At 39.2% G+C, this 14,744-nt stretch overlaps 1 protein-coding gene across 1 annotated transcript in view; it reads left to right on the top strand.

Moving 5' to 3' along the window:
• Positions 1-14,744, top strand: part of LOC145515678 (uncharacterized) — a 106,068-nt gene that overhangs the window by 13,787 nt on the left and 77,537 nt on the right. The window contains exons 6-7 of the mRNA XM_081516724.1: positions 2,251-2,347; positions 2,396-3,608. Coding sequence (XP_081372850.1) covers positions 2,251-2,347; positions 2,396-3,608 — 1,310 coding nt within the window. The remainder of the gene's footprint in view (positions 1-2,250; positions 2,348-2,395; positions 3,609-14,744) is intronic.

The following is a 14,744-nucleotide window of genomic DNA, read 5'->3' as shown; positions in this document are numbered from 1 at the left end:
TAGACACATGTTAGATTCATGGTGGGTTTGCCCAGAATATACTGCTGGGCTGCTCCTTGGTCTGAATCCTCCACACTTCAGGCTGTTCCCACAAGTGGATGTTTTCTTTACCCAGGTTGAACTCATACAGCTTCCTTCTCCCTATGTGGATAAGGAGCATCTTTGTCTTTTAGTTGGTGCATTTTATCCATCTGCAGTTAAGTAATTTTCTTACATGTGCTGTGCTCAGTTGCTCAGTCATGTCCAACTCTTTGCAGCCCCATGCACTGTTGCTGGGCAGGCTACCCCATGGACTGTTGGCTTGCCAGGCTCCTCTGTCCATGGGGATTCTCCAGGCAAGAATACTGGAGTGAGTTACCATGCCCTCCTCCAGGGGATCTTCCCGACCCAGGACTTGAACCCAGGTCTCCTACATTGCAAGCGAATTCTTTACTGTCTGAGCCACCAGGGAAATACATAAACCTTATATATTTAGGTTTAAATCCATTGTCTTTTTTCTGTTTGTTCAGCATTCTCTTTCTTTTTTCCCTCTCATGCCTATTTTGGATTAATCAAAATATTTTATTTTAGCTTTTGCCTCTTGAGTGTGTTAGTTACACACTTTCATTTTTAATAGTTGCTCTAGAGGTTAGCACATGCATTCTTCACTTACTGCATTGTACCTTAAATTAGTTCCTTTATATCTTTCTCAATATTGTAGAGACATTAATAACATTTAAATTCTTTTTATGTATCTTCTACTTTTTCTACTGTTGTTATGTATCTTAACTCTATATACATTTAGATCCCCATAGAGTATTAATTTATATATTATTATTAATACTGATTTAGATTTATCTACACAGGTACCTTTTTCAGTGCTTCTTTTTCTTTTCTGCACTGTAGTGCTTCTGCTTAGAATCATTTTCTGTGTTCTTGAAGAACTTCCTTTAGTATTTCTTTTATTGTGCCTGTTGGCAATGAATTCTCTTAGGTTTTATTTGAAACTATCTTTATTTTGTCTTCATTTTTAAAGGGTACAGAATTTTGTCTTCGTTCTTTGAAGTACAGAACTCTGGATTGGCAGTTATTTTCTCTTAGCAGCTGTCTTCTTGTTTTTCTGGCTTCTGTCATTTTCATTGAGTAGCATTTTGTCAGTCATGTTGTAATTCTGTTGGAGATATTGTTTTGGAGATATTTTCCCTGTTTTCCCCATAAACTCTAATATTTGGTGTGTAATTTTACAGAAGAAAGGTTTTTTCAGTTCAGTTCAGTTGGTCAGTTGTGTCTGACTCTTTGCGACCCCATGAATCGCAGCACACCAGGCCTCCCTGTCTATCACCAACTCCCGGAGTCTACCCAAACCCGTGTCCATCGAGTTGGTGATGCCATCCAGCCATCTCATCCTCTGTCGTCCCCTTCTCCTCCTGCCCCTAATCCTTCCCAGCATTAGGGTCGTTTCCCTAGGGTTTTTTAGGTACACGTATGTGTTATTATATTAGCAGGAATACAGTGTCTTCTAGAGATGTCTAATCCATTCACTGGTAATGATGAAAACTCAGCCTCTGTGTGCTGGTGGTGAATCAAATCTCAGAGACAGAGTTTTGGGTGAAGTAGAAAAGAATAGCTTTATTTCTTTGCCAGGCAAAGGGGGACACGGTGGGCTTGTGCTTTAAAAATTGTGTGTCCCAACCTGGGAGAAGTTGGTGAGAGTTTTATAGCAATTGTTCAAGATCAGGGTTGCTGATAAGGATCAGGGTGTGTGCAGGGCCTGTATTCCTTTCATTTTATCTGGCCTCTGGTGGTCTGTTGAGCTTCACTGGTTCCTTTAATCTCGCCTCGGGTGGTGTCTTTATGAGTTCCTCAAGGTTATCAAACTGTCTCCTTCTCTCTAGAACATCTTCCAGTTGCTGGAGGTTTTAGTTCTGCAGAAGAGATCAAAGATAGACCCCTTGCGATGGAACTGGGACTCTGACCCAAGGTTGCAGTATTGTTTCTTGACTGCCCCTTTCTTGTTTCTGCATCCTCTCCCTTCCCTGATTAGCACCTGTTCAAATTTTCCCTTTGGAATCCAGGGAAGGTCCACGGAGGCTGGAGTCTATTCTCTGCAAAGAAACAGGGGGCACAGAAAGGCTTCCATGCCCAGGAGCACCAAAGGGTCCTACTTGGTTTCAGTAATAGGCATTATTTTAGCTGCTTTTTATTTCTATATAGTTTTATTTCTTCTGGAACAGGAAAACATCGTGTGTTTGCTTTCTTGTTTTCTTTCAGACTTGGAGTCCAGATACAGTGCCAATATTCTATCTCCAGAAAAGGACATTTACGAAATATATTCATTCCAATGGGAGATAATGGAAGGAATTAAAAGGTATAGCCTTCAGGACTCCATTTTTAGGAATGATTGGGAATGCAAAAGCAAAATTGAGGGGCAAAAGGAACCACAAGAGGGATATTTTGGGCAAGTGAAAATTGCTTCTGAAAAAATGACCACTTACAAAAAGCATAATCTTCTTGCTGAATATCAGAGAGTTCATAATGGAGAAAAGTTATATGAATGTAAGGAATGTAGGAAGACCTTTATTCGTCGCTCAACACTTAGTCAACACCTGAGAATTCATACTGGTGAGAAACCTTACAAATGTAAGGAATGTGGGCAGGCCTTTAGACAGCGTGCACACCTTATCAGACATCACAAACTTCATACTGGTGAGAAGCCCTATGAATGCAAGGAATGTGGGAAGGCCTTTACAGTCCTCCAAGAACTGACTCAGCATCAGAGACTTCATACTGGTGAAAAGCCCTATGAATGTAAGGAATGTGGAAAGGCCTTTAGAGTACATCAACAACTCGCTCGACATCAGAGAATTCACACTGGTGAGAAGCCCTATGAATGTAAGGCATGTGGGAAGACCTTTAGGCAATGTACACATCTTACTCGACATCAAAGACTTCATACTTCCGAGAAGCTCTATGAATGTAAGGAATGTGGGAAAGCCTTCGTATGTGGTCCAGACCTTAGAATACATCAGAAAATACATTTTGGGGAGAAACCCTATGAATGTAAGGAATGTGGAAAGGCTTTTAGGATATGCCAACAGCTAACTGTCCACCAGAGTATTCATACTGGTGAGAAACCGTATGAATGTAAGGAGTGTGGGAAAACTTTTAGATTAAGGCAACAACTTGTTCGCCATCAGAGAATTCATACTCGTGAGAAACCCTATGAATGTATGGAGTGTTGGAAGACCTTTAGTAGTTACTCACAACTTATTTCCCATCAGAGCATTCATATTGGTGAGAGACCTTATGAATGTGAAGAATGTGGGAAGGCCTTTAGACTATTGTCACAACTTACTCAACATCAGAGTATTCATACTGGTGAGAAACCTTATGAATGTAAGGAATGTAGAAAACCTTTTAGACTGCTCTCACAACTTACTCAACATCAGAGTATTCATACCGGAGAGAAACCTTATGAATGTAAGGAATGTGGTAAAGCTTTTAGACTTTATTCTTTTCTTACTCAACACCAGAGAATTCATACTGGTGAGAAACCCTACAAATGTAAGGAATGTAAGAAGGCCTTTAGACAACATTCACACCTTACTCAACATCAGAAAATTCATAATGTAATTTAATACAAGGCTTTCAAATGCACATTATGTTACAGAACATCAGAAAATTCATTTTTGAGAGAATTTGTTTGATGCTTATCATTAAGCATAAAAAATTTATATTACAGAAAAAAATGTTGCTTTAATGGTTGCTTCCACCACCATTCAAGCATTGTCTTCAGCATATTCATATGAGAAAGTAATATAATGAATGCAGGAAAATCTTTAGCCTTATCTGTCTATATCACCATTTCACCACTGTATTACCAGTGTATTATTGGATAGGTACTTAAATTTCTGTGCCTCATTTTGCTCACTTGTAAAATGGTGATAGTAGGATCTATGAATATTAGCTATTTATTGCTGCATAATAAAATACCACAAACTTAGTAGCTTAAAATAATACACATTTATTATCTCAGTTTCTATGGGTCAGGAGCCTAGGTATAACTTAGTTGGGTCCTCTGCTTCAGGGCCTCTCACAAGGCTAAAATCAAAGGTTTCAACCATGACTGAGTCTCATCTGAAGTCTCAACTGGGGAAGAGATCCACTTCCAACCTCACGTGGTTGTTAGCCAAATTAATTTCCTGAGGGCTGTTGCACTGAGGTCTTCAGATTCTAGCTGGCTGTTGGCTGAAGGCTGACTTCAGTCAGTTCCTTGCTGCTTGAGCCTCTTCAGCGTAACTGCTTGCTTCATCAGAGAATGCAATCCAAGAAAGCAAGAGTCTGCTAGCATCGAAGAAGCTATCATCTTGTGTTTCTAATCATTGAAATGACATTATTTCATTACCTTTGCTACCTTCTATTGCTTGGGAGCAAGGAACTCGGCTGCCCTACACTCAAGGGAACAGGCTTATAGAAGAGTATGAATCCCAGGAGGAAAGGATCACTGGGGCCAATTCAGAGTCAGCCTGCTGTATCATTGTGAGGATTGAGTAGTTAATACTTGGAAAAACAACAGCCATTTAGCATGTTTTCTGTAAATATTATCTATAGTTGTTATTAACATCATTAGTGTTAGTGAGTTCATATGAAAGGAAGATCCTATAGAAGTAATAAATGTAGAAATGCCTTCTGTCACTGCTCAGCACTTACTAAAGATTATTCTGGATAAGATCTAGGAGGTTATATTGAATGTGAGAAGTTCTTTGTCACTTGAGCTGCATCAGAAATTTAATACTGAAAAAAAACCTGATGAATTTTATGAATATGAGGTTAAGAATATAGTGGTTGAAGAAGCAAAGAGAAATATGAAATTTTTTCCCATAATAAATTACAAGGTAAATGTTTTATAATCTGTATTCTCTGACCACCACTCAAGATTAATTAGAAACTATCAAAAAGATGGCAAAAAGGAAACTAACCACTTGGAAATATAATTGTGTATATGTGTGTGCACATGTGTGTGTATGTGTTACTCTTGTGGAAAGAAAACATTCCATTACAACTAGTAAACTTTTTGATACTCATAGTGTCCCATCTTCAAGCAGTAGGAGTTGGGTTTTTTGACATGACCCCAATAGCAGTTTGATGCTTTACTTGGTTATGGCTGCCTAATTTGGTCAGCTTGGGAAGATGCTTGGGTACCAGCTCATCATTCTGAAAACTAATTAATAAAGAGAAAAGTATTTATGTTGCCTTTTCCATGTGAATCAAGTCTCAGGGTCACCCAAAGCTCATCAAATTTAAATTTTTTTTTAATTTAATAAATCTTACCAGTGAATACGGAAAAAAATTGGTACTTGGATTAGAAAAATCATTTTCTAGTTCCTAATTTAAAGAATAATGTCAAGAAAGTGATCTTCAAAGGATATTAAAACTATTTGGGTAAAGAGTTTATAGTGAGAACTTTATATTGAATTTATCAAGCTGACCATCTCTAAGCCCTTTGGTCGATTTTAACGTCTATAAAAGTGGAACTGTCAGACAATATGCACCTCCTGGTATAATGCAGCTAAGAAGTACATGTCACTACCTATGAAGTTTCCTTGCCAAAATAATGAACAGAAGGAATCAAACTTTTAAATCAAAAAAATTTTTAAACCCAAGAATTTGAGAAATAGATGAACAAAGTAAATGATACCACAGGAAGCCGCCAAGCAGATCCAGAATGTATAAAATTCCCAAAACAATTCCCAAAATTGACCTGATTTCTTCAACTATTGAGTGGCATGAAAACAGAAGGGCACTGTTAACAGATTTAAAAAAAAAGACTTGAGGCATATCAACTAAATTCAATATGTGGGCATTGTTTGGACCCAGATTGAACAAAGTGTAAAAAGACATTTTGGAGACTGGGGAAAATGTGGACATGCACTGAGTATTAAATGATTTTTAGAAATACTAGTTTTGTTGTTTAGTTACTAAGTTGTATCCATGGACTGTAGCCCACCAGGCTCCTCTGTCCATGGGATCGCCCAGGCAAGAATACTGGAGTGAGTTGCCATTTCCTTTTCCAGGGGATCTTCCTGAATCGGGATCTTCCCAATCCAGGGATCGAACCTGAATCTCTCGGGTTTCCTGCATTGGCAGGTGGATTCTTTACCACTGGCGCCACCTGGAAAGCTCGATAATAATATCAATGTGGTTATTAAAAAATAAACGATGTTATGATTAGAAATAAATATACAGGAAATCGTAAGATACCCAGATTTGTATTAAAATATTCCAGCAAAAGAAAACTAATTGGCAAAGAGAGCTAGAAAGTGTCAATAGATTGGTAAAATGTTAATAATTACTGAAGTAGAATGGTTGTTTATAGGGGGGCTCATTGTTCTAATATTTTTACTTTTTTATGTGTTTGGGAGTTTTGATAATAAAATATTTAAAATCAAAACAAATTATACTGCTTCAGAAATCATTGTTAATAAGATGACTGCATATATGAACTTGTCAGATGTCACCAAAGTTCTATTCAGTGAGGAACTTATGCCCCTGAATGCATTAAGGGAATCTTGTTTGTAGGCCTAGGCTTCATCTTCACTTTTCCACAGCCATCAAAGCTGGGCCTGTCACATGGATAAATGTGTTAAAGGAATGAGTAAACCTTTATGTCAAGAGACCAGAAAAAGAACAAAGCATAAACCAACAGAAGAGAAGCAAAGTAAAATTAAAATTAGAAATTAATTAAGGGGTTAGATACTAGTAGACTTAATCCAATGTTAATGACTATATCTTGGCAAGTGTAATCAATGAAAAGAAAATGAAATATGTAACAGCATTAATGATGACAAAAGGGACATAACTACAGATTATCAAGAATTTTTTCTTTTAATTCTAAGGTAACACTATTTGTATGTACAGTCTGTATTCCAGTATATGTCAAAACATAGAGGGATTACATTTTCTTCTCTAAGAATGTTATCACAACTGACTGTGCTCTAGAACCCAAACAGACCAACAAATAAATGTGTGTGTATGAAGTTCCTGTTGAAGGAAAAAAAATCTGATAGTTGCATAGGTGAAAGCCTTAAGAAACAGATAATCCTTAACAGGATTTTAGCAATTAATTTTGCACAGGTAAAATAGTCCTGATATAAAACTAGATGTGGATAACTCCTAAAGAGCAAAATCTAGACCAGCTTCATTCATGACGATTCTATTAATTCTAGTTGTATTTAGAATTTATTACAAAATCAGTCTTCATTAATAGGTTAGTGTTTTGCCTTTTCCAAGCACAAAATATCTCCAGAAGGCCTATGTTTAACCTAGCACAAGACCTTAACCCAACATTCTCCACAAGTTTGTTTCAGGGATACTAATCCATAAGGATATTTGGAAAAAAGATATCGTGGGGAAAATCATGAATAAAACAAAGGATAAAATATCTATTTTGGGGGGAAAATCCAAGTATCTGTTACCAGCTTGTTAAAAGATGTATTCAAGATATTTTCATTTAACACAGTGTATCTCAAATTTACTTCATTGTGCAATTCTCTCACTCCAAATATCCCTTAACACCTTTAGAGTGTGAACCATTCTGGTAGATGTTACCATAACCACGGTGAGTGTCTTCCAGGATGTCATTTCAGACATTATGGTGAGTGAGTGTGTTGGGGAAGGGTGAAGAAGGGCACTTTTCTTCACAGCTCACATCATACTCTGAAAGCAGCTTCCGGCTTGAATACTGGGCTAGTGCTTTTCTATAGAGTGGAAATGATTTCAGCCTGGTCCTTGATAGTGTATGTATTAAACATGCTGAAATACTCTATTAAATAAAGTGATTAGGACAAATGATTTTTCATTGTAATAAAAATGCTATATTAAATATCGTTTTGTGTATTTTTTTTCTTTATAGAGTCAAGATTTTCTCAAAGGTGCATATCTAGAAGTGCTGTATAGACTTTGCTTCACATATTGCCAGATTGTTGCCCCATCCTTGCACCAATTTTGAACCCCTTCAGTTATTTAAGATGAGTGTCTGTATTTCCCTGATTACAAGCAAATTGAGCACATTTTTTTCATATGTGTTTATTGACCAATCATGTTTTCCTAAAAGTGCTTTTTTATTCACATACTTTCTTTTTGGGTTTTCTCATTGATTTTTTAGGATCCTTGTAATCTAGGTATTGATAATTCCAGGTATTGTTGTTCAGTTGCTCAGTCATGTCCGACTCTCTTTGCGACACCATGGACTGCAGCATGGCAGCCTTCCCTGTCCTTCACTATCTCCTGGAGTTTGCTCAAACTCATGTCCATTGAGTTGATGATGCTAGATATTACACATTTATAAATGTTGGACTTATTTTCTTCACAGGTAGCATGTGTTGTAACTGTTACAGTGTTCATTGTTTTGCTAACATTAAGTTTAGATACAGTTTTCATTTGAAAGTGAAAAATGAAGGTGAAAGTTGCTCAGTTGTGTCTGACTCTTTGCAACCCCATGGACTATATCAACTGAGCTATTAGAGAAACCCATAGTTTTCATTTTAAATCATACCAAATAATCATATTCAAAAGACAAGAAGGACCTCTTATGATTTGCTCCTTTTTAAATATGTTTTCTGCCATGCATCTGCAAATAGAATTAAGTTCCGCCAATATGTTATTTATTTTATTTACATTTCTCAGTAGATAAAATGACATCAAGCTGTACACTCAAGATTTATGCCCTTTATGTACCCTAGAAACAGACAAGCAGCCCCTGATGTGCTGGAGCTGCTCAGGTCCCTTCAGCTACATCTTGGTGTTTTGCTGGTGACTTTCAGTGATCTCACTTCCCTGGTGGCTCAGATGGTAAAGAATCCACCTGCAATGTGGGAGACCTGGATTCAATCCCTGGGTTGGGAAGACCCCCTGGAGAAGGAACATGACAACCCACTTCACTTCAGTATTCTTGCCTGGAGAATCTCGTGGACAGAGGAGCCTGGCAGGCTACAGTCCATAGGGTTGCAAAGAGTCAGGCACTACTGAAGCGACTTAGCAACAGCAGATAGGCAACTCTGTGACTCCAATGGGTCAAGACAAAAACAAGATCATTCTGTAATAATACTGAAACAGATAAAACAGGAACATTTTTCAAACCACAAAATGCCAAACATGCTCCTGGAGAATAGGAATGACTGCTATTTCTCTACCAATTGCCAATTAAAACCTTGCTTTATTCTGCCCCCCTCCCCGAGATAACATTTATTAATATATGTAGTCATAAACAACAAGGTCCTATTGTATAGCACAGGGAACTATATTCAATATCCTATAGTAAACCACAATGGAAAAGAATATGAAAATACATATGTATATCTGACTCACTTTGTTGTGCACCAGAAACTAACATAACATTGTAAATCAACTATACTTCAATTCTTTAAAAAAAGAAAAACAGTTAGCCCTAATTCCTGACTACATCCAATCCAGAACAAAGCCTCATTACCTTAAACTTTCTCTAAATCAATAAACACAAGAACAAGCCGCCTAGCACCTTCTCGTGGACACACCCTCATGGTTCCCATTGGTGTGTGTTCTTTGCTGCAACGAACAGTAAACCCAACTTGTTCTTTTACAGCAATGTTCCTGGTGGTGGTGTTTGGATGGAGGACACCTGTGCACTTTAAGTATATGAATCTTAACAATAAAAATATTTTTTTAAGGTTCAGTTTTTCAACTGACTGACCAGAAGCTGATTGCCACACTAAGGAAGTTGTGAAGTGAAAGTCACTCAGTCATATCTGACTCTTTGCGACCCCCATGGACTGTAGCCCACCAGGCTCCTCTGTCCATGTAATTCTCCAGGCCTGAATAGTGGAGTGGGTATCCATTTTGTTCTCCAAGGGATCTTCCCAACCAAGGGATCAAACAACCCAGGTCTTCCGCATTGCAGGCAGATTCTTCACCATCTGAGCCACCAGGGAACATTTATTTATCTAATCAGAGCCTTAAGATCATCGGTTTTTCTTTTTTGTTGTTTCCATCTGTAACAATTTTTTCAATCAATGGAAACAGGATATAGTTAATTCTCAGCTTTGCTGATGCATCTGCCATTAACAGGATATTTTGTTGTTGTTCAGTGACTAAGTCCTGTCTGACTCTGTAACCCCGTGGATTGCAGCGTGCCAGGCTTCCCTGTCCTTCAGTATCTTCCAGAGTTTGCTCAAGCTCTTGTTCATTGAGTTGGTAATTCTATGTAACCATCTCCTCTTCTGCCACCCCCTTCTCCTTTTGCCTTCAATCTTTCCCAGCATCAGGGTCTTTTCCAATGAGTCTGCTCTTCGCAGCAGGTGGCCAGTGTAGTGGAACTTCAGCATCAGTCCTTCCACTGAATATTCAGGGTTGATTTTCTTTAGGATTAGGATGCACAAATCAGTCCTTTATTCTTTTTAAAAATCCACTATTTCCCTTAATGTATCATTTCCATGTGGCTGCATTTGGAAAGAACTCTTTAAAGAGCCTCTGCTAAATTCACCAGGCTCTAGCATAGTTTGCATAAGAAGTCATAATTTGCATAAGCAAGCAAGATTCCCTGTACTCAGATAAGGGGATAAACTAGCCTGAGTGATCATTTTTTCCATTCATAGAAGGAATTAAAAAATTGAGGGACTTCTCTGGTTGTCCAGTGGCTAAGACTCCGGGCTGTCAATGCAGGGGGCCCAAGTTCAATCCCTGGTCAGGGAACTAGATCCCATATGCCATAACTAAGACCTGGCACAGCCAAATTAAATAAATAAAAAACTTTTTTGAAATAATTGAGGATTGTCAGAGGCTCCACATCTGGACATGTAGGCTCCTTGGTTGGGGACGGAAGGGGGTGGGGAGTGTGGGGGGGAGGCACTGGAGCCCACCCAGGCCGTAGTGTTCACCCAGACCTGGGGCCTCGCCTGAACCCAGGGTGGAGCTGGGCAAGAGCTGAAAAGAGCTTTCTGCCAATGGGGCACAGTGCTTCCCACCTGCCAATTTCCAGGTATCAGGATCACCCTACTTTCCAGAAGCCCTCAACTCTCTGCTCCCTAATCCCTCTGTGGGAAGGTTCACAAATGAGTGCCTGGGAAGTGCATTTGTTGAAGTCTTTACACAAGCTGGAATCAAGATTGCCAGGAGAAATATCAATAACCTCAGACATGCAGATGACACCACCCTTATGGCAGAAAGCGAAGAAGAACTAAAGAGCCTCTTGATGAAAGTGAAAGAGGAGAGTGAAAAAGTTGGCTTAAAGCTCAACATTCAGAAAACTAAGATCATGGCATCTGGTCCCATCACTTCATGGGAAATAGATGGGGAAACAGTGTCAGACTTTATTTTTTTGGGCTCCAAAATCACTGCTGATGGTGATTGCAGCCATGAAATTAAAAGACGCTTACTCCTTGGAAGGAAGGTTATGACCAACCTAGATAGCACAGTCAAAAGCAGAGACATTACTTTGCCAACAATGGTCCATCTAGTCAAGGCTATGGTTTTTCCAGTGGTCATGTATGGATGTGAGAGTTGGACAGTGAAGAAAGCTGAGCGCCGCAGAATTGATGCTTTTGAACTGTGGTGTTGGAAAAGACTCTTGAGAGCCCTTTGGACTGCAAGAAGATCCAACCAGTCCATCCTAAAGGAGATCAGTCCTGGGTGTTCATTGGAAGGACTGATGTTGAAGCTACAACTCCAATACTTTGGCCACCTCATGCAAAGAGTTGACTCATTGGAAAAGACCCTAATGCTGGGAAGGATTGGGGGCAGGAGGAGAAGGGGACGACAGAGGATGAGATGGCTGGATGGCATCACTGACTCGATGGACATGGGTTTGGGTAAACTCCGGGAGTTGGTGATGGACAGGGAGGCCTGGTGTGCTGCGATTCATGGGGTTGCAAAGAGTTGGACACCACTGAGCAACTGAACTGAACTGATGCACTATCTGACTGGAGACAGCATCACCTTATTAACCTTGTGGTTGGTTGGTACACGGCCTATATTGGGCACTGGCACTGGGGCTGAGGGTGGACTGGTGGAATGGTAATGCGAGGCTGGACAAAAACCACAGGCAGGGGTAGTGTTACCTCACAATGAATGTTCTTTCCGCTGGATTTTGCTTAATGGTCATAATCTTCCCTGAGTGGTGCCTGTTAAACACCTTACACTTTATCCCTAGTCTGAGGGGAGGCTGTTTGTGGACTGGGCAATGGTGGCCTCACTGTGAAATAAATCTGACTGCTGGATCTACAGCCAGATGCTGTCAACATCCACCTCTGGACTTCTGTGAAAAATTGACCCTATAAGCACCTGGCTACAAAGTTTGCACACCTCTCGGACTCTTGAGACTCTAGTTGCTGCTGTTATCACAGAAGAGAAAAAAAGTGAAAGTGTTAGTTGCTCAATCATGTCTGATTCTTTGTGACCCTATAGACTGTAGCCTGCCAGGCTCCTCTGTCCATGGAACTCTCCAGACAAGAATACTGGAGTGGGTAGCCATTCCTTTTTCCAGGGGATCTTCCCGACCCAGAGATCAAACCCAGGTCTCCCACCTTGCAGGCAAATTCTTTACGATCTGAGCTATGAGCAAAATATCGGAATTTTTTTTTTTATTGAGGTATAGTTGATTTACAATGTTTATTACTGCTGTACAACAGTGATTCATACTTTTTCATATTCTTTTCCATTATGGTTTATCACAGGATATTGAAGTTCCTGTGCTACACAGTAGGACCTTGTTGTTTATCCATTCTGTATATACGTTTGCATCTGCTAATCCCAAACTCCCAATCCAACCCACTTTCACCCCTCTCCCCCTGGGCAACCACCAGTCTACAGAGAATCATTTCTTAACATTCATTACAACTTTTGTTATAACTCAAAAAATGTCAGAGATTGTAGAGAAAGTATAGATAAAATTTAGTCATCATTTCCCTTTTAAAAAATGCTTGAATTTTTGTTCTACATTGTCCTTCTATAGGTTGACTGGTTTAGCTATGACCGATTTAATCTGTCCCATAATATATGTGTACATTAAAGTATGTATTTCTGAAGCATGGGCAAAGGTGGAATCTGATGGATGGTGATTATTCCAAATGCTGTGAGTGTCTACAGATGCACAATTAATGGACAATCTCATAGCAATTGAGTATCATATGCTGTTAACAGTTTACTATTTTTGGTGGATAAGTTAGTGTCTAGTTTTCAATGTGCGAACACTACATTTACATATTACAGTTTCTACTATCTGACAGGTCAAGTCATGAACCATTTTCAGATTTTTAAAAAAAAACTGCTTTCTTTTAATGGGCTGCTAGATTTGACTTGCTATTTTAATTGGAACATTCATATACCATGAGTACATTGGATTATTTTTGTAGCTGATTGGACCTGGATGCTGTCCTTTTCCAAATTTGGTACTGGGGTTATGCTAGCCTCATAGCTGATACTCTTTATAAAATCTTGAAGAGTTAGATTTTATCTGTAAGTTACTCTAGTACTAGAAGAATATGCTGTAGGGCTTTAGTCAGTTTTTTTCTTGGTTCTTACTATATTCAGGAAAATACTTTTCCTGGATTTCAGACACACTATAAAAAAACTGAATATATGCATATACTGTAACATGATGAATGTAAACAAACATTTCCTGCATCTTGTCAAGTTGTATACATATACACACATATATGTTTAAGAAAATACATAGGAAAATAATGCTTTTTCTATAATTTCACATACTATAAAAAACTAAATGTAAACATTTTCTGAATGTTTATCTGAAGCATTCTGAATATTTGAATATCTGAAACAGGTCTGAAATCAGTCCTGAATATTCTTTGGAAGGACTGATGCTGAAGCTCCAATACTTGAGCCACCTGATGCAGAGAACTGACTCATTGGAAAAGACTCTGATGCTGGCAAAGATTGAAGGCAGGAGAAGGGGATGACAGACGATGAGATGACAGAGGTTGGATGGCATCACCAACTCGATGGACATGAGTTTGAGCAAGCTGTGGGAGTTGGTGATGGACAGGGAAGCCTGGTGTGCTGCAGTACATGGAGTTGCAAAGAGTTGGACACAACTGACCGAACGACTGAACTGAAACATTTTCTTTTACTGATTAAAGTTGAATAAACATGTGTATGTGTATATATGCGAAAATACTTTCCCCAGTACTCAGATATATAAAGTTGAATATAAATGTTTAACAGAGAGGCATGGAATTTATTTCACATACAACCAAGCACAGAGCAGTTCTGAATCGTTTCATCAGCTCTACAGTGTCAAACACACAAGCAATTCTATCGCCTGTGCCAATCTCAGCTTCTTGCCTTCTCTGGTTGTAAAGCGGCCACAATCCCCTTTATCACACAGAGATGTGTTCTGTATAAGGGAAGGCCATTTCCTCCTTTTTTGTTAAGTAAAAATATTTAACTGAAGCTCACTTGCAGTCGTTTGCTTAGACCTTCGGTGATCAACACTGTTACACGTGTGTGTACTGTACTGTGCTTTCACTTCAGTCCTGACTCTTTGTGACCCCATGGACTGTAACCTGCCAAGCTCTTCTGTCCATGGGATTCTCCAGGCAAGAATACTGGAGTGGGTTGCCATGCCCTACCCCAGGGGGTCTTCAGGCAGGTTCATTACCACTAGCACTACCTGGGAAGCCCATTACACATATGCTCAGTTGCAAAGCAATTAGGAGGGCAAGCATCTGGCATTTAGATTTAGGTGGGCAGCAGGCATCTGGAAAAGGGAGACTGGT

Source organism: Giraffa tippelskirchi, chromosome 7 (assembly GCF_054371585.1).
Source record: "Giraffa tippelskirchi isolate mGirTip1 chromosome 7, T2T-mGirTip1v1.2.pri, whole genome shotgun sequence".
In the NCBI taxonomy this organism is placed as follows: domain Eukaryota; kingdom Metazoa; phylum Chordata; class Mammalia; order Artiodactyla; family Giraffidae; genus Giraffa; species Giraffa tippelskirchi.
Note: the sequence above shows the minus strand (reverse complement) of the source record. Positions and strands in the feature narration are given on the sequence as shown.